Genomic DNA, 25,994 nt, shown 5'->3' on the forward strand with positions numbered 1-25,994 from the left:
TGTTGAAGTCCTCCAACTTTGTTTTTCTTGTTTAGTATTGTGTTCAAATACTTCTTAATGAAAGTAATGCTTGATTCCTTCCAGCCAGAGGTTTTTTTTATTTCTGTCTCTTGAAAATCTCATAACACCCTCCTGCAGGGGTTGAGAAACTACAGTCCACAGGCCAGATCCTTTTTGTAATTTTGTAAATCTTTGGTAAATAAAGTTTGACTGGAGCACAGCCAGGCCCATTATTTTATGTACTGTCTGGCCACTGTTGTGCTACAACAGTAGTGTAGAGGAGTTGTGACAAAGACTCTAACATGCAAAGCCTAAAGTATGACTGTCTGACCCTTCACAGAAAACATGTTCCTACCCCTGCCCCACTGAGTCACTTTTAGACACTTACTCATTGGACTACTTCATCCTGAGTTGGTGCCAAGCCAGGTTTGGGGAAACAGCACACCTACCATTTTGTTCCTGGTGTTTTCTTTGCCACATTTCCTCCCTTGGATTAGTTTCCTTTGTGCCCCATCACACTTGGTAGGTGATCACATATACTCAAAAAAGAACAATTTACTCCCACCTCCTGGGTGACATGGACTCAGAAATACTGAGGTGACTTAGACTTAACACATCTCTTCCTCTCTCCTATGGACAAAGTTACTGAGCCTCATAATTACAGCAATGAATTCCAAGGACCGAGAAGTGATTCTTCTTGTTTGCACTGAGTCAGCCTTTTCAAAATCAATACAGAATGGACAAATGGATTTAGGGAGGAGCAGAACACACAGTCGTCTGCGGTGAAGGATGGGCACCATTGAGCAAAATCCTGCTTATGTTTTCATCCTTCCTTCAGTTGCATTCTGGGTTGTGCAGGTTATTCAATTAAATGGCAGTTTTGAAGCTGTCTCTGGAGAGCCTATGAGTGAACCATAATGGCACTGGCCTTAACCAAGCAGGCTGGGCTTTTTTGTTAATTTATGTTTTCATTTCTCTTAAATAAATACCTAGGAGTAGAATTTGCTGGATCATATGGTAGATACATGTTTAACTTTACAAGAAGCTGTGAATGGTTTTCTGAAGGGTTTGAAAGGTTTTATATTTCCACGAGCAATGTATGGGATTTCTGGTTATTCCACATCCTTGCCAACATTTAGTATTTTCAGAAAATTTAGTATTAGCTAGTGGGTGTAAAATTGCATTTTGGAGCAATGATGGAGTTTTATTTTGCACTTCTCTGATTAATGACGTTGAACACTTTTTGGTTTGTATATTGGCCATTTGTATACTTTCCTTTGTAAGGTGTCTGTTCAAATCTTTTGCCTATATTTTAATTCGTGTTTTAAGTTGTGTTACAGGAGTTCTTTACGTATTCTGGTACAAGTTATTTGTCAGATGTATGTATTATGAATACTTTTTCCTCAATGATGGCTTTACTATTTGTTTTATTAATAGTGAATTTGATGATCAGAAGTTTTCAGTTTTCATAAAGTCCAAATTATCAGTTTTAAAAATTGTAAGTGTTTTCCATAACCTAAGAAATCGTTGCTTACCTGAAGGCAGTAGAAGTTATTCATCATTTTTTGTATTTTTAAATATTATAGATTTAGCTTTTTCATTTAAGTCTTTCAGCCATCTTGAATGAATATGTGTATGTTGTGAATTAGGGGTTGAGGATGTTGTTTTCATATGGTTAGTCATATGTTCCACCACAATTTGTTGAAACTACTTTCCCCATTGAATTATCTAAGCACCTTTATTGAAAATCGGTTGACTGTATCTGTGCGGCTTTATTTCTGGACTCTCTTTAGTTCCGTTGACCTGTTTGTCTGCTTTAATGCCAATACCACACCATTTTGATTAATTAAGTTTAGAGTAACACTTAAATTCAGGAAATGTGAGTCATTGGACCTTTTTCTTCTTTTTAAAAATTGTTTTTGATATTCTAGATCCTTTTCATTTCTCTTTAAAATTACAATTAACTCAGCAATTCCTACAAACAGCCTGTTGAGATTTTCATTGAGATTTCTTTGGAGTTTTAGATCAATTTGGGAAGAATTAACATGTTAATACTGAGTTTTCCAATCCTTAAGCACAAGGTATATCTCTCTATTTATTTAAGGCTTCTTTAATTTCTCCCAGAAATATTTTGTAGTTTTCAGCTTACAGGTATCACACATGTTTTTAAAAATTCATACCTAAGTATGTCAAGCTTTTTATGCTATTGTAAATGCTATCGTTCTTCCAGTTGTTCTTTGTTAGTACAACGAAATATAATTGATTTTGGTGTATTGATCTTATATCCTGTGACCTTGCTAAACTCAATAGTTACAGTAGATTATGTGCATTCTTTAGGGTTTTCTACATAGAAAGTCATGTTGTCTGCAGAAAAAGATAGCTTTTTCCCTTTCCAATATGTATGGCATTCATTCACTCATTTACTCATTCATTCATGCAATTTACTGCATTTGCCAGAACCACCTGTACAATGTTGAATTGAAGTGATAAGACATAATTGCCTCGTTACTGATCTTACGAGAAAAATATTCAGTGTTTTGTCATGAATATAATGTTAGCCATAGGTTTTACATAGTTGCTCTTTATCAGGTTGAGGACTTTTTATCTTATTTTAAATTTCCTGATAGTTTTTATGATGAACAAAAGTTGGATTCTTTCAAATATGTTTTCTGCATTTATTTGGTCATATGATTTTTTTTTTTTTTTTTTTTTTTGCGGTACGTGGGCCTCTCACTGTTGTGGCCTCTCCCCTTGCGGAGCACAGGCTCTGGACGCGCAGGCTTAGCAGCCATGGCTCACGGGCCCAGCCGCTCCGCGGCATGTGGGATCTTCCCGGACCGGGGCATGAACCCGTGTCCCCTGCATCGGCAGGCAGACTCCCAACCACTGTGCCACCAGGGAAGCCCGGTCATATGATTTTTTTAAAAAAATTCTGTTAATATGGTGAACCGTGTTGATTGATTTTTCAAATGTTAAACCAACCTTGAATTCCTGGGATAAATACAACTTGGTAATGATGGATTGTCCTTTTAATGATAGGGGATTTGATGTGATATTTTGTTAAGATTTCTGATCTAGATTAATGAGTGATATTAGCATGTAATTTTTCCAGAAATTGTTCTTGTTTGGGTTTGGTGCCAGTGTTATGCTGCCCTCATAAAATAAGTTGGGACATATTCCTTCTTCTAATTTTTTGTAAGAGTTTATGTAAGATTGTTTGTATTTTTTCCTTATGTATTTGATAGAATTCATTATTTAAGTCATCTGAACGTGGAGTTGTTTGTTTTATCATGGCTATTAATTGTGAATTCAATTTCTCTTGTATACATAGGGCCAGTCATATTTTATATTTCTTTTTGTGTCAATTTTGGTAATTTCAGTTATACAAGGAATTTGACGTTTAACTCAAATTGTCAAATATTGGTATAAAGTTGTTTATATTATTCTCTTATCTTTTCATTATCTGTCAGCTCTTTAGTAATGTTTTCTCTTTCATTCCTGACTCTAGTATCTTGTGCTTTCTTACTTTTTTATTCTGCTTTTATCTCTATTATTATTGTTATTATTATTATTTTTGACTGCATTTGGTCTTCATTGCTGCACGTGGGCTTTCTCTAGTTGTGGCAAGTGGGGGCTACTCTTCATTGTGGTGTACAGGCTTCTCATGCAGTAGCTTCTCTTGTGGAGGAGCACGGGCTCTAGGCATGCAGGCTTCAGTAGTTGCAGCACGTGGGCTCAGTAGTTGTGGCTCGGGGGCTCTAGAGTGCAGGCTCAGTAGCTGTGGCACACAGGCTTAGTTACTCCATGGCATGTAAGATCTTCCCGGACCAGGGATCGAACCTGTGTCCCCTGCATTGCCAAGCAGATTCTTAATCACTGCACCACCAGGGAAGTCCCTATCTTGACTACTTTATTTCTTCTTTTAACATTCAGTTTTATTTGTTCTTGTTTTCTATCTTCTTAAGGTAGTATCTTAGACTATTCATCTTAAAAATGTCTCCTTTTCTATGATAAACTTAAAAATCTATAAATTTTTCTCTAATTTCTGTTTCAGTTATATCTTACAAATATTTATTTCTTTATTATCATTTATTTCAAAATATTTTACAACTTTTTCTGTCATTTTCTTCCATGGTACATGTATGATTAAGGAGTGTGTTGTTTAATTTCAAAATCTTTAAGATTCTTCTAGATATCATCTTTTCTTAGATGTTATTGATATTTTTTGTATCATTATCATATACTGAATTCCCACTGTTATGATCTGGAAGAGAATGTGTGCTCTATAGTTGCTAGGTGTGGAATTCCTTAAAGTCAATTAGCTTAAGTTGGTAACTAGTGTTGCTACATGACCAACACCCAGTAAAAATCCTTAGCACTGAGTCCTTTTTTTTTTTTTTTAAATAAATTCATTTTATTTATTTATTTTTGCCTGCATTGGGTCTTCGTTGCTGTGCGTGGGCTTTTTCTAGTTGCGGCGAGCGGGGGCTACTCTTCGTTGCAGTGCATGGGCTTCTCATTGCAGTGGCTTCTCTTGTTGGGTGCAGAGCATGGGCTGTAGGCGCGCAGGCTTCAGTAGTTTTGGCTTGTGGGCTCTAGAGCACAGGCTCAGTAGTTGTGGCACACGGGCTTAGTTGCTCTGCGGCATGTGGGATCTTCCCGGACCAGGACTCGAAGCTGTGTCCACTGTACTAGCAGGCAAATTCTTAACCACTGCACCACCAGGGAAGCCCCAGCACTGAGTCTTTGTTGAGCCTCTCTGGTAGGCAACCTTTCAAATGTGTTGTCCTCCATTCATTGCTGAAAGAATTTGTACATCTTATGTAATTGTGCTGGGAGAGAAATCTTGGAAGCTCACATCTGGATTCCTCTGGACTTTGCCACATGCGTCTCTTTTCCTTTGATGATTTTGCTTTATATCTTTTCACTGTAATGAATCTTTTCAAAGAACCAACTTTTAGTTTCATTGATTTCCTGATTTCAATTTTCATTGATTTCTGTTCAGCAAAATTTTCTAAAAAGTGTTTTTTTCCCCTTCTGCTTACTTTGGATTCAATTTTCTTTTCTTTTTCTAGTTTCCTAAAATAGAAGCTTAGCCGATTAACTTTAGGTCTTTTTTTCTTTTCCAGTACATCCATTGAATGCTGTAAATTTCCCTGTAAGCACTGCTTTTGCTGCATCTTGCAAATTTTGACAAGTTATATTTTGATTTTAATTTAGTTTAAAATTTCTCTTGAGACTTATTCTTTGACCCATGTATTATTTAGAAATATGTTGTTTAATCTCCAAATATTTTGGGATTTGTCCAGCTGTCTTTCTGTTATTGATTTCTAGTTTAATGTCAATGTGGTCTGAGAGCACATTTTGTATGATTTCTATTCTTTTAAATTTGTTAAGGTGTGTTTTATGGTCCAGAATGTGGTCTGTCATGGTGATTGTTCCATGTGAGCTTGAGAAAAATGTATATTCTGCTGTTGTTGGATGAATTAGTCTATAGTCAATTAGATTCAGTTGCTGTGCTGTTCAGTTCAAACTGTATCCTTACCAGTATTCTGCCTGATGGATTTATCAGCTACTGATAGAGGGGTACTGAAGTCTTCAACTTTAGTAGCATGTTATCTGTTTCTTCTTGTAGTTCTATCATTTTTTTCCCTCACATACTTTAATATTCTGTTATTAGGTGCATACACATTAAAGATTGTTATGTCTTCTTGGAGAATTAACCCCTTTATCATTATGTAATGCCAATCTTTTTTGCTGATAATTTTCCTCGCTTTGAAGTCAGCTTTTTCTGAAATTAATATGGCCACTCTGGCTTTCTTTTGATTAATGTTAGCATAGTGTATCTTTTTCTATCCCTTTACTTTTAATCGACCTGTTCTTTATATTTAAGGTGAGTTTCTTGTAGACAGCATATAGTTGGTTCTTCTTTTTTATCCACTGTGACCATCAGTTTAAATCTATTTAGACCGTTCACATTTAAAATGAGCATTGGTATAGTTGGATTAATATGTACCATACTTATAACTGTTTTCTATTCATTGCCCTTGTTTTTTTTTTTGGTCTCCTACTCTTTTTATGCCTTCTCTGGTTTTAATTGAGCATATTACATAACGTAGTATTTTCTCCTTCCTTGGCATTTATACTTCTTTTAAAAATTTTTTTAGTGGTTGTTTTATAGTTTGCAATATACATTTACAACTAATTCACGTCCACTGTCAAATAATCTTGTACCACTTCATGGGTAGTATAACACTGCTATTCATTTCACTTATCCATAACTATAATAATCCAATTTGTTGCTATTATTATTTTGATCAAACTATTTGTCAGGTCAGTTAAGAATAAGAAAATTAAATATTTTACTTTCATTTATTCCTGTTGTAACACTCTTTTCTGGGTTTCTGACCTGTGTAGTTTTCCCTCCCTTTAATGAAATTTTAACATTTTTTGCAAGGCAGGTCTATTTGCAACAAATTTCTTTAATTTTTGTCTGAAGAAGTCTTTATTTCTTTTTCACTTTTGAAGAATAATTTTTCTAGATTCTAGAATTCTAGGTTGGTAGGTCTTTTCTTTTTATTTTTGCGGTACGTGGGCCTCTCACTGTTGCGGCCTCGCCCGTCGCGGAGCACAGGCTCCGGACGCGCAGGCCCAGCAGCCACGGCTCACGGGCCCAGCCGCTCCGCAGCATGTGGGATCTTCCCGGACCGGGGCACGAACCGTGTCCCCTGCATTGGCAGGCGGACTCCCAACCACTGAGCCACCCGGGAAGCCCGGTAGTTCTTTTCTTTGAACATTACGTATTTTGTGCTACTCTCTTCTTGCTTGTATGTTTTCTGAACAGAAGTCTGATGTAATCGTTGTCCTTGTTCCTCTGTAGGTAAGGTTTTTTCCTCTTTTTGGCTTACTTTAAGATTTTTTCTTTGTCTTTGATTTTTGCAGTTTGGATATGACATGCCTAGGTGTAGTTTTTTCTTTTTTTCAGTATTCATGTGCTTGATTTTCTGTGGACTTCTTGGATCTGTGGTTTGTCATTCATTAATTTTGGAAATATTACTTCAAATATTTCTTCTGTTCCCTTTTGTCTTTCTTCTCTGGTATTCCCATTACACTACGTATCTGTTATACTTTTTGTAATTGTTCTGTGATTTTTGAATATTCTATTCCTTTTTTCCCATTAATTTTTTTCTTTGCTTTTCAGTTTGGGAAGTTTCTACTGACGTAGCTTCTGGCTCACTGATTATTTCCTCAGCTGTATCCAGGCCGGTGATGACCCATTGGCATTCTTCATTTCTATTATAGTGTTTTTGATTTCTAGCATTTCTTTTTGATTATTTCTCTTAGAATATTTGTCTCTCTACTTATCTGTCTGCTCTTACCTGTTTTCTACTTTTTCCTTTAGTGCTCTTAGTATATTAATTACAGTTGTTTTAAATTCCTGCTCTGATAATTCCAACCACACCTGCCATCTACCATCTTGCAGTACTGCACAGCAGTTAAGTGCACAGGCTCTGGAAATAGACTGTCTGTGTTTTAATTCTGGTTCTGCTTATTGGTGGTGTAATCTTTGACAGCGTACATAAATTCTCTCTACCTCAATTTCCTCATTTGTGAAGTTAGAATACTCATAAAACCTACTTTATAGAGTCGTTAGGAGAATTGAATAAGTTAACATATGGAAAGCACTTAGAACAACAAGTATGACTATCTAATATATTATATATTTATTTAATTTTTGTTGTTTTCCAGTCTCCTTCTACTTAAAGGTAGGCTGAATAAAGGCAGGGTCTGTCTTCAAACTTTAAAGAATTAAAATGTTTTGGGGCAGTTTTCTCTATATTCACATAAGGAAGTACTAAGCAGCTTCTTAAATTTATGTTTTTCAAGAGTACTTAATGACATTGGGAAATAGTTATATGATGCTATCACACCTGTACAAAAGCAGCCCTAGACGGTGTGAAAGACTTACAGATTACGTGACTAGAGCAGGATCCACAAGTGTAGGGAACAGACCGCCCGCAACCATACCCAGGTCTGTCTGAGTTCACAGCCTTCTTCCCTAAGCCACATGTCATGTTTTTTGACTTTCTCTTTCAGTATGAATACTTCAATGCCGTGCTGATAAATGAAAGGGACAAAGATGGGAATTTTTTGGAGCTGGGGAAGGAATTCATCTTAGCCCCAAATGACCATTTTAATAATTTGCCTGTGAACATCAGCCTGAGTGACGTTCAAGTGCCAACGAACATGTACAACAAAGGTAAGGCTCACTGCTGCTGCTCCTTTTGGAGGGTAGAGAGGGCAGGGCGTGAGGGGCAGGGCTGGCTGGTTTGGGATATCATGCTTTTTTGAAAAACAGTTATAAGCTGGGTGTGTCAGGCACCAGCTGGATAGGTGAAGTGTGTGCCTGTTCTGCCTGGACACTCTGGGCTTGCTGTTTTCCTGGCTCCTGTTTGCATCAGGCCCTCTAACTTGTAGTCCAGGGGTTGGCAAACTTTTTCTTTAAAGGGCCAGATAGTAAATATCTTACTTAGGCTTTGTGGGCCACAAAGTCTCTGTTGCAACTACTCAGCTCTGCTGTTCTGGCACAGAAGCAAGCATACATAGGTAATATGTAAATCAGCAGATAATATGTAAATTGGCTGGTTACAAGAAAACATTTAATCTACAAAAACAGATAGCTGCATTGAACCGGCAGGCGCTAGCGTACAGAGCCTTCTCTCTTCTTCCTCCATTCCTTGTGATAGTATCTGAGGGTTCTGGAGTTCCTAGGGTTACCATGGAATCACTTGTGGTCTTAGAGTACAAAGCAGCATGAGTCTTAATGAGGCTCCCTGTTTTCAGGCTTGTGTTCCTCAAATCCAGTCTTCTCATGGATTCTAGAATTCTTTTCCCCAAATTCCCATCTGCCCCTTTGAATTGGGATTATAATAGCCAAGGACTGGGCTCTGGCAGCAGACGGCCTCTGATTAGATCCTGAGTTCCATTTCTTACTGGCTGTGACCTTGAAAGGCTGAGACCACCTTGTCTCTTTAGACCTTAATTTCCTTATATTCTAGGATGTGGATAATAATCGCATCTACCTCATGGGGTGGTTGTGAGGATGAAACAGATGATGAGTACAAAGGGTTTAATTGAGGACTTTACTTTCCTCATCCTCACCATTATGGAGTAGGAGTTTGCTTTGCTTTGTCATACCTGGGAGGATCCTAAACAAAGAGCTGTCTTCCCCAAAAAATAAATTAGAAAGCTGTGGCATCTTCAAAATAAAAATCTACTCCATTATAAGCTATTGATGTTTTAGAAATATTGGGGGCCAGTTTCAGTATCACAGGCAGGAAAGCAGTGGTCATGAGACAGGCTCTGGGCTTGAATCCTGCTCATCCTTTTGCTGGCTCTGTAATCCTAAACAAGTAACTTTTCCTCCCCGAGCCTCAGTTTCCTTCTTTGTAAAATAGGGATAAGAATACTGCCTCCCTCAGGGGGTTATTGTGAGGATATGAAGTGATGCCTAAGCATCTTCAGCACAACTGTTGCTCGTGGAAACTGCCTAGTGCATCTTAGTTATCATTATTATCGGGAAATAACGTGAGTATAAATTGCATTTCTGAATTGTTCTAGGTTACTGTTTAAAGAGCTTGGTCAGTGATTAAAGAGCTTCCAACTCACCATCTCTGTAGTGTTCTTCTTGTGCCTGTCCTTTGGGTCTGGATATCTAATGTCTCCCTTTCGTGGTTGACCTGTTACCCGTCCTTAATGTTCTGTGAGGCAGCACCCCATCCATTAATTATTCTGATGGTTACTGGGTCCCCTGTGGTGAACCAGATGCAGCCCCTTCCTTGAGAGGTTCATAGTGAACTTAGGGACCAGACAGGTAAAAGAGATCATAGGATACCGTGTGTCACCTGCTGGCCACAGTTACTGAAAGACCGGGGCAGTGGGAGCTCCAGGGAGGGGACCTGACCACTTGCTCCTGTGAGCTGCCACATGTTTTTCTTTTCTGTCTCTCAGAGAAAGTGATGTCAGTCCAAGTTGCCCCTAGTGAGCTCTGGATTGGACTGTATCCTGTGACCTAATCTTCACTTTGGACTCTTCCTCAGAAAGCAGATTCCTAAGAACCCAAGCCTTAGAGGGCTGAGCTCAGCTTTGTCCGGTGGAGTTTAGTCCTCCAGGGAGATCCTGCCAGATGAGAAGGAAACCCCCTTTTGTGCAGTGTGTCTGCAAAAAGACCATTCTCTCAGCATTAAATACATTCTCAACGGAAAATGAAAAGTTCAGATTTTACAGAGCAATTCCAGACATAAAACAATTCAGAATGATCTTTTTAAATATGGCAACTGCTTCAAGGTTGCTTGAACCATTAGCCCCATTATAGAGATTTAATTGCACCTTGAGCTTTAAAGGCATAATTGTACCTTTCCGTGGTGGCAGCACTAGGGGACCAGCACTGCCATTGATCACACAGACTGCAAGTCTCTCTAGGCAGAATCATAATAGATAGTCAGATTTCTTGAGCCATAGAGGTAGATAGTTTTATTTAACGTCATCCTCAGCACCCCTCATGAGGTCTGCCTACCACCGCTACTCAGACACAGTGGTCCCCCAGCCAGGCAGTGGGTCATGGGCTAAAGCCCCCAGGCACTGTGTCTTGATTCTGCCAGGCAGTGAGTAGCTGCCCAAGGAAGAGAGCAGGGGACTTCAGGAAAATTCCTGTCTCATTCTACCTAATTCAAACCAGCCCCAAATAGTCTTTTTTCTTTTCATGTTGCAGAAATGTATTTCATGTTTAGAGTGCTCTCCAGCTCAGATCTAGTTATTGATGACATGTACTTAAAACACATGCTCAGAGATTGGTCACTAGCTGAGATGTTCCTGGGTTAGAAATCTTGCCCCCAACAAAGGAAACCAGTACAGGGGGCAATGCTCCCCTGGCAGCTTGAACCCCCATGGGCACATAGCAGAGTGGTTTGATATGATACTTGCTTAGGAGCTGCTGTGTGCTGTGCTCTTGGGCATAACTTCTAGGCATAGATGAAACTTGCTGATAAAATCTACCTCTTTTCTGTAATCTGCTTTTCTTTTGCTTCCTCGGCAGGGCCTTGCAACCAGGCTGTTCAGCCAGGTCAGTGCTCACCTCTGTGCTTGAGGTGCCTTTCTCGAAGGCGCTGACAGAAATTGCAGGCTCAGAGTTGGTGACATGAGGGCAAACTGACCTATTGGCCACGAGAATTCAAAGAGACGTATGTCTGGAGTCTAGAAATGTGTCTTAGGGTCCTCATGGTGCCTGATGAAGCAGCTTCTTCCTGAAACCAGCAGATGTTTGCTGAGCGGCTGCTCTGGCATCCCCGACCAGCGAGTCTTACCATCTGTTGAGACATCTTTGGAGACTAGCTGCCCATGCCTTAGAAGCTGTGAACAATCCATTTCCTCTAGGAGTAAAGCGTGGGTCAGGATGCTTTTGTGAGACCTGAGGATGGTCTGACAGTGGATTCAGATAAAGCTGAACTCTTTAATTTCTAGGCTGAAGTGGTATAAAATTTACACAGGCACATATGTAGGTACACATACACACCTACACATACACAATGTGTATGTTTTTGTATATTTGGGTATGTGTGTGTTTGTATATGTGTGTATGAAAGAAATATGCTCTGCCCTCAACCTACCCCTTCATCCCTGCTGCTCATCTCTGTCTACCCAGGTGAGAGCCCCTTCTGTTCACTGAGTACACCTTTCTCTTTCCTCCATTGTATCTTGTTGTTCATTTCTGTTATCCCTGCCTCCCTGTTTATTGCTTATCCAAATGCTCATTCTTAAAAAACAGCTCAGTACAACCTCTTCAATTCCATTACACTTTTGTTTTGTAAGTGACTCTGGTCCTTTGTTTTGGTATCACTTTGTTCTAGAAGTACATTGCATACATTCTTTTACTTCTCCGAGGGCAGGGGCTCTGCTGATTCAGCCTGCTTGGTGCCCTCCTTTGCCCCCGAGCACCATGCTCTTTACATAATGGGTTTTCTACAGTGGATGAGGTAGGGAATGCCACCTGGGCTGTCATTTTTCCATGGTGCCTGCAAGCAGCAGAAACATACCCTGGCTGACTTAAATGGAAAAGATACTTTTTTTTTTGCAATACGCGGGCCTCTCACTGTTGTGGCCTCTCCTGTTGCGGAGCACAGGCTCTGGATGCGCAGGTTCAGCGGCCATGGCTCACGGGCCCAGCCGCTCCGCGGCATGTGGGATCTTCCCGGACCGGGGCACGAACCCGTGTCCCCTGCATCGGCAGGCGGACTCTCAACCAGTGCACCACCAGGGAAGCCCGAAAAGATACTTTTTGAAAGGACATTGGGTGGCTCACAGGCTCTCCCAGAAAGTTAGAGAATAAGGCTTAGAAAATGGTCATGAGAGAGGGCAGCCAGGGGCCAGAGCCACAACCAGAGCCAGCCTGGTAAGGACCGCCTGCCACTATGGCTAACACCAGCCATGCATCTGTGACTACATGAAATAGCTGTGCCTCATTTTCCTCATTCAGAAACTGGAGATAATAATCCCAGTCACCTTCTCAGGGGGTTTTGGTGAGGATTAAACATTGAGAAGGCCACCCAGTACACAAGCTTAGGCAAGTTTTTCTTTCCTTCCATTCCTCAGCATCCTTAGCTGTCAAATGAGTATGACAGTACTGACCTTATAGGATTATCATGAGCACAGCAAGAATAATGCTCATGTGGGTTGGGGTGCAGTGGCTAGCCCACTGACCTTGTCTCTTGTCACCTGCTGGAGAGGAAATAAGACTCATGTCATGGGGTTGCAGTTAGATAGCACAGGTAGCCTTTCAGAGAGTCTGGTACTCGATGAAGACCAATGCATTCTGTTGTGATTATCACTGTATTAACTTGTTCGATTCTCACAGGCAATTATGGTTAAGACAGGAAGAACTTGAACTCAGAGGGAGTAACAACAGGTCACAGGTTCCCCAGCTGGTAGAGGCAGGATTAGAACCCAGCATTTTCATTAATTGTGTCCTCTCTGGACCACATGCCACCCCAGTGCCTGGGCTGCTGCTCTGTGAGCCATAAGGGAAAAGACAATACTTTGGCTCCCAAATATTTTTGTTTTAAAGTGGTTGAAATCCAAGAACTGGAAATTGGCCAGAGTTTGACCCTAAACTTCTGCTTCTTTTGTCTCATGTGGTTGCTAAAGAACACAAAAGGGCAGTTTCGGTGATTCTGTGTTGTTTGGGGTTTTTTTTCCCCTTTCTCCTTATCCCATTTTGCTTTCCTGCCCTCCTCCTCCCCATACCTGTGCTGTAACCATGGTGCTGTCAAGACAGAGGAAAGACATGATAAAAGTGGAAGGAAAAAGGTGATGGCTTGAAAATGTGCCCATAGATAACATTAAACACAAATGATTCTATAGTTTGGCTGGGGGAGAGAGGGGAGGGAAAGAATCCTGTAGCACGTCAGTGTTTTAGACCCAAGCAGAAAAGAGGCAAAAGTAGTAGCTTCATTCTCCAGTAGTTTTAGGCTGGATAAAGGAAAATGTGAATTTTAGAAGTTAAGCAGTTTAAACTGTGGTATCATTTTACCACTGTGGCCTCATTTTATTTCCTTCTGCAGCCCCTTGAGGGAGGTTAGGCAATATTCTCATCTCCGTTTTTCAGATGAAGAAACTAAATGTCAGGGAGGCCAAGTCACATAGGTAGGAAGGTCCATGGCAAGTGGACCTGGATTTTCTGATGAGGAGTCCAGCTTACTTGGCTGCCTCTCTGACCATGAGCTCTGAGAGGATGGGTACCTATTCCCTCAAGTGTCTGGGGCTCAGTTACTTCTGGGTCACCTTGGGATCTCGGAACTTTTGCCCAGGCTGAGAACCTCAGCCCTGGGCCCATCCATCACCAGCCTTCCTTCTGAAGCTCCAACTCTTCCTGGGCCCTGCTCCTTGTAGTGAGACCCCAGACCCTTCTCTGGCCATGCCTCCTCTTCCCTCCGTGATACCCAGTGTCATAACTCCAATGAGTTGAGGTTCCCATGTGAGCTGGGAAGAGGTGCTGACTCATGTAGCGTCTGCATATCAGCCCTGCAAACATCCTTGATGTGACTATCTGCTTGGGACAGAAAGTGGGACATAGCAGGGAGGACAAGCAGAATATTATTGCCTCTATAAAGTATTTGCTCATCTATTCGTTCATTCCTTCCTTCCTTCCTTCCTTCCTTCCTTCCTTCCTTCCTTCCTTCCTTCCTTCCTTCCTTCCTTCCTTCCTTCCTTCCTTCATTCATCAAATGTTGACTGTGCCAAGCTCTAGAGATACGCCCACAACTAGGAAAGATGTGGGCCCTGCTCCTTGAGCAGAGCGGGAAGACAGATGCTGAACAAGTCATGATCAGGTGACGGGCAGGCAGAGTATGGTGCTAAGGGGCATGTAGCAGGGGGCCGGGCCTGGTCCTGGGGCTCCAAGAAAGCCCTCCCTGAGAGGAGGTAGAGAGGAAGGAGTTAGACGGGAAGGGAGTGGTTGGGAGGGAAGCATGTCCAGCAGAAGGACTAAACAGTGAGCAGGTGTCAGGGGGGTGGGCATGGGGCTGGGATGCTAACAATGAGGGAGTGTGGTCTCCAAGGGGACTTGGGGTGGGGAGGAGTCAGACAGGTTATGGTATGGGGCCTCCAAGGGCTGGCCAGGTGGTGAGAGGCTGTGAAGGCCATCAGAAGCTCATGGAAACCACGGAGACAGGTAAAATATGGTTGAGAGCTTTGCTGGGAAGAGGTCTGCAGAGGAACACTGGGCCCGGACACTGAGGAAGAGGGAAGAAGGGAGAGGAGGGGAAGTCCAGGGCCTGGTGCGGAGAAGGCCCAGTGGAGAGGAATGGTGTGTGGCCCAGACTGGATGGTGAAGGTGCAAGCCCTTGGGCATCGGGCCCCAGAGAGTGAGCTCCAGCAAGAACATCAGCTCCACCAGGGCAGGGACCTTCTCTGTGTTCTTCTCTGATGACTTGCCAGCCTCAACATGGTACCTTGCACCTAGTAGGTGATCAATAAATACTTGTTGCCAGGTGAGCAAATGAATGAAGGGAGCAGTTTAGAAAAACTTCTCACTTGGTTCTCGTACAGGTGAAGAAAAGACACTGGGAATAGCTCCCAGTCTCGATTCCCTTTCCTTCACCAGTAATGGAGGGCCTGGGAGAGGTTCACTGCTTGGCAGAGGTGGAGTGAGGTATGAATTGCAAGGCATGACCGAGGCCACCCCTTCATCTTCTAGACATCCCAGGAAGGTGCCCAGTCAGGCCAGCATGGGCTGCAAGCTCTCCTGTGTATGGGGGCCCAGCCCCTGAAGATGAACACAGGTCCAGGAAAAGGGAGACCCATAACCACCACTGTAGAGACTGAGGAACCAACCTGTGTGTTACAATCCAGTAGGTTCTTCTGAAAATCCCAAGAAAGGGGAAGGTCTAGCCTGGCGGACTTGGGTCCCGGGCTGCCGTAGGGACGGGCAGGATTGCTGGGTTTGGATTTGTCAGATGTCTCAACCTATTTTTCCAGTGCTGGGTTTGATAAAATGCAAAATGCATTTTGCCAAGCACTTTTCCCCTTAATTACATGTGTATATTTTAAGGGAAATTTAATCCATATGTTTCTGATTCATTTACATGGAAATCATTAAGAGGTTGTTTTCTAGGAGCCATTTGATGTGCAAGAAGGCTCATGAACCTTTTTAAAAGCTGTGTTTAAAAATTGTTTCTTTCTTTTCCCTTTGCTTGGGGGTATGTGTGTGTGTGCACCTGTGTGAGAGAGAAGAGTGAGAGTGAGAGAGAAGGGGGTGGTGGAGAGAAAGAAGGATAGAAAGAAAGAAACTGACTCCAGGATGTCAAAAACAAATATGGACTCTAAATGGTTTGTTTTCTCCTTCGAATTCTGAGCTAAACACTTGGAGTAGGCTAGACTCTTGCTTTTACATCTATTTTTGGCACTAACTGAAGGTGATGGTGCTATGGCCGTAAGTTGGAATCTTGAATAAGGATCAGAGGATCAGGCCTGTACAGACTGCTTCGCTTCTAGCGAAGGACATTCAGGACCCTCCCCAGCACATGGCCCTTTGGCACCTGCAGGCCCCCCACGGCCAGGTGAATGTTCCCAACCCTGTTTCATCAGTGAGAGCACGACAGGACAAGAGTGTTTGGCCAGATACACAGATGATAGTGCCACTGAAGTGACCCCACAGTTGTTATCCCAAAGTACTCATCATTTTTCTCTTCTAGTTTGGAAATTATATTTTTATGTCCTAGAGTGACTGTCTCTGTCTTAAAATTCACCATTTGAGTGGCTGAGTTCAAGTTCTTTTGGCAGTTCTTTCACATTTCTGACTGTGCGTGTGGGCATAGCACAAACATAGGTCTGTGAAGATGTGTATCTGTGTACACATAGATTTGGGTCTCTTTTATCTCTGTTATCTCATCAGAGGTGGTGTTAGTGGAAAGAGGATGTCCTGTGGCTTGCTGTGGCCTCTGCTTAGGCTTATGTTTAACCCACATGTTGAACTTGTTTAATGAATGAGTGAATGAGCTGATTACTTACTGAGAGGCATACTCTGTACTGAGCACCTTAGCTGCAGTATTTCACTTACCACTACCCGGTGTGTTGCAGGCAGCAGGTAGGGACTGCCATCCTCCACAACCTACTGTGAGAGAATTCCAAACCAACCTCCCCCACTCTGTTCTAGGGTCAGGTCTGGCGTGTTAAATGGGGTGAAACTCAAATGCATGACTTCAGGTGCTGGTGGAGGGTTTCCTGAAAAGCAAGTGAGAAGGGAATTCCCACTAAGGCTCTCTGAAACACTTTCCTGTCCCTCTGGTCCCCTTTCACCCTGGTACTGACCTGTACATTCCCCATTGTCCCTGTCCTGAATCATTTCCAGACTCTTTTCAGAACCATTGGGGAGCCTCTGGAGTGTGGTAGGCCTGGACTTGCCTCGAACTTCTGTGAGTGCCAGCTCGGTGGTCTGGGGAAAAATGTTTCATGCTCTGAGTCTCAGTCTCCCCATCTGTAAGGTGTGAAGGGTCATTTTGGGCATTAGCAGAGGTAAGGGTGCGGGCCCGGTGCAGCATCCATACCTTGGGACACTTGATTGGTACACGCTGACTCCTCATGTCAAACTCTCTCCAGCTCCTGCTCCTGGGGGCGGGGGCGGGAGTTCCATGTGGCCCTGCCCAAGCCCAGCACACACTTGCCCTTCCCTTCAGCACTGTTTGCAGGATGACGTGCAAATCGTCACAAACTGACACCGGGCTTCTGCCCTCTTTCACTGGCCTCCCCTTTCCACCTCCTCCGGGTCGTGAGATCAGGACTCTGACTCCCTGAATGCCTACCCCTGGGCTCTGCCCTCCCCTCAACCTGCTCTCCTCTTGCAGAGCTAGGCTTCCCCTTTCCTGACAGCGCAGCTTCCTAGAGCCTGGTCTTGCCTTCTGGCCTCAGCCCTCCTCCCCAGAACAGTCACCTGTCCTTCTTTTATGTCCCCATGGTTTGGTGCTTTCCTTTTCACTGGGCTCTCTCCCCCTTGAACTTGGAGGCAGGGGCTGTGTTTTCTTCATCCCCTTTGGAACTTAGCACCAGGGCTGGAATAGAAAAGCTCTTCCACAGATGTTTCTTGAACCTGTGTCACTATATGAGTACTTTAGTCCTATGCTGCTATAGGTCATGACAAACAGATTGCTGGGTTTCTTTTTTCTGCTTTTGGTTTGTCAATTCTACTTCTCTGTGCATTTGATTTTTGGGGGATAGGGTTCCCTTTGAAGACAATAGTCTTAGATGTATGTCTAATGAGATAATACTACTTTCAGGGTCTTTTAATATGTTTGCATTTTTTATTCTCTCTCTTTTCAGAATAATAGAAATCAGGATGGAGGCTTGCGATTGGTAGGAGCTGAATCTAGGCTAGAGGAATTCTAAAAGGAGGGGCCAGGTCAGTAAAGGACAATGCAGGAGCAGAAATGATATACTAACAGTGTTTTCTTTTTTCACCTGGTGTCTCGACATTTGTGAAATGTCACAGTAAATAGTAGAGAGTCAGAGTTTGTAGGTGATTTGTTTTTCTTTTCTTTTCTTTCTTTTTTTTTTTGATGACTTAGAGGGAATTGAAGGTCATTCCTATGCTAACATCACACTTAGGTGCTTACTTTCCGATCTGTATTTTGATTGGGAGGGAGGGACCATTTTCAGCACTCTGGAAATGACAGCAGTGAATGTTGCAGCCTGGGCTCATGGTCAGATGTGTTCCAGTGGGGAAAATCGTTAAGAACCACTATCCCTGGACTGACTCAATCAGCCATGCTATGCCACAGGTCCCCAAGAATGAGAAAGAGATTGCTTTGCTGAGGAAATGCAGGTCGGCCCTTCAGGATTTGGGGAAAACAGGGGAGACACACAGAGAGTCCTGCAGTTGGCCCTGGGCTCCTCAGCAGCCCTCCCTGGCATGCGCTGGGTTGGTCAGAGGCTTGTTCAGGGGCGTGGGATCTGGGTGTGAGTGTGATGTGTGGTGGTTGCCTTGATGCTGACCCTTGCCACCACAAGGGCTCAGGCTATGCTGTTTGCTCATCTGTTAAGTACTCATTATGGTAACACCTATTTCATAGGGTTTGTGAGGATTAAATGAAAACAATACATATTAAATCTTTAGCCCTGTGGCTAGTGGGTGGTAAGAGCTTACTAAGAGTGACTTAGTACTGTTATAAGAATGATGATAGTGTAAAGCCCACAGTGGCATGGCCTATGCCTGCGAGTATCTATGACACTGAACAAATTGACATTCTTTTTCCTCCTGCACCTTGGAAACCCTTTTATCACTGGAGTTGTACATCAAGAAATTCAATGAACAGAAAACAGTGTGGAGCCAGAGTTGCTTGGGGTTTGGAAGCCCATGAGTATCTTCTGCATACGGCCAGTCCCTGATACTTGCGCCCATCTTCCCCCTGCTCATCGTGCTTGGATTGGCGGCGGGGTGGGGGGGAGGGGGGAAGGGGGCAGCTCTTGGTGTTCATGTCCTTCTGCTCAGCTGCCAAGAACCTTGGTGTCATTGTCAGTTAAATGCCGTAGGGTTTGAGATAACACTCTTTGCTTTCATTTTGTATGGGACCCAGGACTCTCAGAAGTCTCCGGGGGCCTCAGCTGTTTCCTTTGCCTCCTCTTGCAGGGGAGAGAGGGAGTAAAGGAAATCTTCCTGTTCACTTCTCACTTTCTTTCCCCTTTCCCAGCTCCAAGCTTATGGACTCTTCTGTCCAGAACACACTAGCTATTGTCCTTGGAGACACTCACCTGTGCATTAGTCCACTCGTGTCCCCGTGTCTCAGTTTCCTTCCTCTAGGTAACATTTATGTGGTCTTTATGACGTGCAGGCACAAGCATGATCTAATATAATACAATTCTACCCACAACTCAGTGAAGTAGAAACAATTATTATTCCCATTTTCCAGATGAGAAAACTGAGGCTTAGAGATTGGTCAGCATGACTCAGCTAGTAAAATGGGCAAGTCCACATTGCATCCCCAACACTGCCTTCAGCACCTCCTGGATACCCTGCCTCTTTAGACTCTGTCCTATATGCCACTACATCCACCGCCCTCTGGCTGTGCCCGCATGTTCAGTTAGCTGTGTCCTACCTGTTTATGTGCACGCTTCACGTGTGAGGCAAATGGAAGACCCTTTTTTTGTCAAATCGTGCTATTTTCTTCCCACCATATGGAAATCTATCATAAATGATAGATTTATAAATTTCATAAATTTCCTCCACCGTCTTATTTTGCATAAACACTTACAGTCTCTTCCCCTGATCAAAATAAATGTTGCAGCAGAAAGTCGTTTTAAAAATGTAAAGCAAATTCTGTATCAGAATGTCAGTATGTCCCAGTGGCTCACGTGTTGAGGATATTTCTGTCAGAGATGAGGCGGTTCCACATTTAATCCTGCAAACCTGCCATACCAAAGTGCACATGAGACCAGTGAGTAAGGAAGCAGTGATTCAACATGCAAAAAGGCTCTTTGCCTCACCAGAAAGGTCACTGTAGTAGGTTTAGGAGAAGTGAATTCTTCCTCTGTAGGGACTGGCGTGGCGTTTGCAGAGTTGGGTTCTGGGAACACCACTATCATGTATTTATTTTTATTTTTATGTTTTTAATTTATTTTTGGCTGCGTTGGGTCTTCGTTGCTGCACGCGGGCTTTCTCTAGTTGTGGTGAGCGGGGCTACTCTTCGTTGTGGTGCGCGGGCTTCTCACTGCGGTGGCTTCTCTTGTTGCAGAGCACGGACTCTAGGCACGTGGGCTTCAGTAGTTGTGGCATGCGGGCTCAGTAGTTGTGGCTCATGGGCTTGGTTGCTCTGTGGCATGTGGGATCTTCCTGGACCAGGGCTCCAACCCGTGTCCCCGGCATTGGCAGGTGGATTCTTAACCACTGTACCACCAGGGAAGGGAAGCTCCTCATGTATTTATTTAATAGACGTTCACAGAGCTCCTCTGGTGTGGCAGACATTAGGCATTAGGGGTGGTGATGAATGAGCAGATGCTGCCTGTGCTCTCTTGACATTTCTAGGCCAGCAGGGAGGCAGATGGGGAGTAATCACACCACTGAGCATTTAATGCAACCAGAAGGAGTGCAATGGAGGGAGCTTTGGTCCAACGAGAGTGTGTCCCAGAGCATCTCAGCCTGGACCAGGGGTGAACCAGGAGTGAGGTACGGCCATGGTCTGAGGACGTTTTCCTGAAGAAGATGAGCTTGCCTGACGCTTGAAAGGAGGGTAGGAAATAATTTAGGTAAAGCCTGGGGCAGGGCTGGGAGTATCCCAAAGAGAGATCATGTTGCACAAGATGTCAGTAAGCAGTCCTTGAAAGAATGTTTTGGGATGAAATAAGGGAAGGAGGTGCCATGTAAAGTCTGTCACTCTTGGCAGTCCATTGTGTCCATGAGATATTCAAGGAATTGGAGTTTCTATCAGACAGAAAGACATTTAATTATATGAGGCAGCTTTCCCCAAACTTCTTTGATCAGGGCGTCCTTTTATCCTGGAACAACCACTAACATCTCAGAAGGAGTTGGTGTTCCTGGGACTCAGAGACTCAGAACTGTAGCTCCATGTGTTCAGGTGATAGGTCTCAAGGGTACGCCGATAAGTGACCAAGACGTAGAGGAAAAGATAAGGATGTAGAAGAAAATGCGTAGTACAATGCATGAGAGAGAGAGAGTGTGTGTGTGTGTGTGTGTGTGTGTGTGTGTTTGAAAGATATACATAAATGGTTGAATATACTGAACACTTCTAGAGGGATGTATAGGAAATTAAAGTACCTACCTTCCACTTTCTACCCTTCTGTTCAGTTCGAATGTGTTACCAGGGACATGTGTTGCTTTTTTAGGAATTAAAAACAAAAGAACAAAAGAACTTGATTTACAAAAGCTACTCAACTACAAGTACTTTTCAGGTACACATCTATTTGATGAAAGGAAACACATCTGTGTGTACACTGCTAATGGCCTTCCACTTGCTAGTCCTTTCAGCTTGTGGCGGGTATGGCTGACAGTGGTTTTGTTGGAGGTAGGAGGACCATGGAGTAACTCATTCATGTGCAGACACTGCCTTTGCTGGAGATGGTATTTAGTGTCATCTTGTGTCCCTATGGTGGCAGCAGTTATTTTCATACAAACGATGTTGGCCTGGGAAAAGAGAATTGGTTTCCTTCTAAAGTGATTCCATGATGCTTCAGTCACCCACTGATGGGTATCCCATACATGGGGAAGCCCTGCCTCAAATATGAAGAACACTCTGCACTTGGGAAAGAATATCTCAGTGTTTCCAAGAGTCACACTGATAGAAGTGAGGTTTTCTATTCTCCAGCCAAAGGCAGGCAGCTGAGCAGTCTTACTGTGCTCTCATCGGCACTGTCTCAGGTACCCTGCAAGAGGGCTTTTTATGAAGCAGCTGTTCCTGAGCCTCATTGGACCCTCTGGAGGTGAGGGGTTGCCTGACGGAGGCCCAGGACTAAGGTATCTTGTCCCTTCTGCTCTACCCCCTGTCTCAGGCACCCTCCTCTTGCCTGGCCTGCATCTTCACTACCTGAAGAGTGTTGGCAGCACAGGTGGGCTGTGAATATAGGACACCAGCTCTCAGGTGTATCTCTGTTCAGTGCTTACCAGTTCCTCCAAATGCCTGCTTGTGAATCCTGTGACACCCAAAAATTCATACCTCATATGTTTCAGGTAGAGTTCTAGTAAGAACAGTGTGGTTGCCTTATTTTCCAAGATGTCATTCTCTGCACAATGTGGGCAGCTCTATTTTGTTATCTCTAAAGGGCCACCGTCATGCATTCTCTCTCCATTCTGAAGTGGGAGAGTCACTTCTGAGCATTGCTGATCTTTTCTCTTTTTCTCCCTCTTACTCCATGGAAGTAGGACAGCCCCTGAGTGGTCTCTGCCTCAACAGCTGCTCCTGCACTGTCTCATACCTACGTTGGTAGATATTTTCCTAGCTCGGTACTCAGATAAATGCAACACACTGTGACTTTATCTTTTGGCAGGTGGATTGATCCACATCTTAGAGAGACTGAAGGCATAGAACTCTACATGATGGAACTCAGACTGGAGTTAAAAGTCTTCTGGCCCCAAATCTGTGGTTTTCCCACTAGAGCTTTGAAGCAGAGCCTCTGCAGTTGAGTCCATGTGGGCTTGTCCTCCCTTGGGTCTGCTTTATTCAAAGCCCAGTGATGGGTGCAGGGAAGTTGGACCGTTCTTGTCCTTCAGAGACTTTTCTGGGCTGGGTTTTCATGTATTCACTGCCATCAAAGGCAGAGTGAAAGAGGGGAAATAGCAGAACCGAGTGCCTTGGGAGCCCAATTGAAGAGGTGCCTGCGATGGGCCATCAATGGGAAGATAGTGGGGAGGTTTCCTCAGCTGGTTCGGGAGCCCTGAGAAAAGGCAGACCTGGCCAAGCCCTCCCTCCTAAGGTGCGCACATAATTGGGTAGCAGTGGTTTGCTTTTTCCTAAACCAGACTTTAAAGACTGACTAGAGGCTCTTTGCTTAGTAAGTTTTTACAGTGTTCTGGAATATGCTCTTGGATTTCAAGAATAGGTTGTCATACTCTCTGCTCTTTGTTGTTTTCTTAAGTTTGTCGTTAGCACCTGTCTCAGGATCCTTCCCCACCTGTCACTCATCAGTGGAATATCTCCCTTTTGAGACAGAATATCCCAGTGTCTTAAATGCATCCATATATAAGGATTTTATTCTTTTCCTATTTGCCAGTTTACCCTCCTTTTTTCAAAGAAGACTTGAAGCAGGTGTACTGAAAGTGGCCAGATCAACTTTGTTCCCATCCCCACACCAGGCCAAATGCTCTTTTCTTCTTTTGTCCTTCTTGCTCTACGCTCTCTTGAACTGTGTCCAGCAAACAGCTGAGTGATATTCATATTCATTCATATTCATTCATCCCAAAGGCACTGTTTTTTTAAGTACAGTTTGGGCTACTGTGTTGAATGAAAAGAAGGATACTAAAGAACAGAACTGTCAGTTTTGTGAGTAAGAAATACTGAACTCACAGAGAAGCTTCATTTTGTTCACTCTTTTTGAGGGAAAAATCCAGCAGGTATCAACATAAAATCCACCGAGATGCTCCTGTCTCCCAAGGGATAACAATAGATAATCAAGACAGCAGCCGCCCCATGTGGGCTGACCGTGGGGAGGTGCCGTGGTGAGTGCTTCATCTACACCATCTCCCTGGATGCCCTCAGCACCCCCATGAGCAGGAGGTAATCAGATCTGGTGGGTCAGTGGATGGGCTCTGAAGCCAGACAGCCTGAGTTAGAATCAAGGCGCCACCACTCAGCCGTGTGTGATTTCAGGCAAAATACTTAGCCACTCTGTGTCTCGGGAGAATAACTGTACGCAACTCAACTTGTGGAGTTATTTTGGGGACTAGATGAGAGAGAGACAGACACATACTCTAGCATATCAGAAGGCTCATAAAGTCTTAGCCACCATTATTGCCATTGCACACCCATTTTATGGATGAGAAGACTGAGGCTCAGGGAGGTTAAGTTACTTGTCCAAGTCTGAATTCAGATGCAGGTCTGCCTGACTCCCAAGTCAGTTGCCTTATCTGCCATGCTTTAATGAGCAACAAGAGCCTCCCAGGAGAGGGAACCTCGGAGAAGCCTGGCACCCTGGCTGTTCCTCACTCACGATGAGGGTCAGCTGGTTATAACCAGATCAGAGTGTCACCATGGCTAGTTCTTAATGATAGTTCCTGCTGCCAGGACCACCCTCCAGCCAGGAAGCATTGGTGTGGCTGAGTCAGTGGCTCAAATATTGAAACAATGTGTGTCCTTAGTGAATAGCCACTGCTCCAAAGCCCCCTCCCCAGTGCCCCTTGTCCACTCCAGTATCTCCTTACAACTAAGGACTTGGCATCGCAGGTGGGCCCTGCTGCAGGGCTGAGGCTGATGTGCATTATAGTTGCTTAGCACCTGCCATACAGGTTGCAGACACAGTATTGCCCAGGTGTAGCGGTGCTGCATTCTGTTGGCTACAATTTAACGAGGTGCGTTGACAGTGACCTCAGAGTTGGTAAATGTGTCTGCTTTCTGCTCCTTGGGCTCTGACTCTTCTCTGAGCAGAATCCTGAGAACCTCGCAGTGGGCCCAGGCCTTCTGCCTCCTGTCTCCTGGCTCTCCATGCACTCCATGGCTTCCTGGCCTTGGTCTTGCATTCCTTCAGCTCCACAACTCTGCTTGGTCCACACGCCTTCGGAGCTGGCTGAGGAGACCTCCAGGGCTTTCTCATGGCTAGTGGGCCAGGACCCAACTCGGCCCAGGAATGAGCCTAGCGTTGTCCCAGGCATCCTGGCAGAGAGCACGAGGATGGCTATGTACATCCCAGCTTTGTATCCCTCACAGTCCCTGGGGTTCTCATATAGGGGTTAGAAAGACCTGGCATCCTTCTAACAAAACACAACAGGCTTCCATAAATGTCCTGGGTAGAATCTTTTCAGGAAGTGACTGGGTCTGTGGAGACTTCTTTGTTTTAAACCAAGGTGGGTGGGGTGGGGGGTAGACTCTCTCACTGCCCAGTGTAGAGCCAGCACTAAGGCTGCTGTGTTTCCTGGGGGGTTTTGAGTGAAGGCCTGGGGTCCAGTCCCCACTCCTCCACCTGCTGGCTGTCAGACTGATCAAGTTGTTAACTTCTGTGAGAGTTAGTCATCTTCTGTCAGCCCTGGGATCCCAGTGGCAGGATGGGGGAAGCTATCTGGGAGAATGGTAGGGTGGAGCAAGGAAAAGAGTGGTAGAGGGAGAGAGAGAGAGTGAATGTGGACAAAGGAGGGAGGGCAGGGAGGGGGAAAGGGGAAGAGGGGAGGGAGGGGCTCCTCTGGGCCTCAGCCACTGGCTAGTTCCTTCTGTGACTGGTATTATTGATCATCTGACTCCAGAAACACTCTCCACTTACCCTGACACATTTCATTCTAGAGTTTTGGATTTCTTTCCCTCTGTAGCACATTCTAAGGAGTTCACTGAAGAAGATTTGACTAGAAGTTATTTCAACTGTCAACCTAGGACAGTATCTTTTGACACTTTTTCACCTTTTTATTTTTCCCTCCCAAGTCTCACTTGAGTTACTAAAAAAAGAAGCAGGACTGGGGGTTTGGTGGTTTTTTTTTTTTTTTTACTTATACAAGAAAAGCCATCTTCATCTGTCAAATTCAGAGTCACATAAAATATTTGAAGATGACATTTATTAACTGATGTTAGGAATTAACAAGTACATTTTCACTTGAGTAAAGAAAAGGACTCGGGGGGGAAATTAATGAACCTTCCTGGGTGCAGGGCCCTTATGCTGCCTGCACAGAAGACAGGGTGACAAGTGGCTCCCCGTGGGTCTGCGGGCAGGGACCTCTGCATGCTAGCTTTCATGGCGGGACAGGTGGTGAGAAAGGAGACACCGGCACACATCTGCGATGTGTCTGTTTTGACGGTGAGTTG

General features: G+C 43.9%; 1 protein-coding gene across 6 annotated transcripts in view; it reads left to right on the top strand.

Moving 5' to 3' along the window:
* CACNA2D3 (calcium voltage-gated channel auxiliary subunit alpha2delta 3) overlaps window positions 1-25,994 on the top strand; it is a 785,949-nt gene that overhangs the window by 296,805 nt on the left and 463,150 nt on the right. For all 6 annotated transcript variants that reach the window (XM_067754783.1, XM_067754785.1, XM_067754784.1 and 3 more), the window contains exon 5: window positions 8,098-8,260. In XM_067754783.1, coding sequence (XP_067610884.1) covers window positions 8,098-8,260 — 163 coding nt within the window. The remainder of the gene's footprint in view (window positions 1-8,097; window positions 8,261-25,994) is intronic.

This window comes from Pseudorca crassidens, chromosome 10, assembly GCF_039906515.1.
Source record: "Pseudorca crassidens isolate mPseCra1 chromosome 10, mPseCra1.hap1, whole genome shotgun sequence".
NCBI lineage: Eukaryota > Metazoa > Chordata > Mammalia > Artiodactyla > Delphinidae > Pseudorca > Pseudorca crassidens.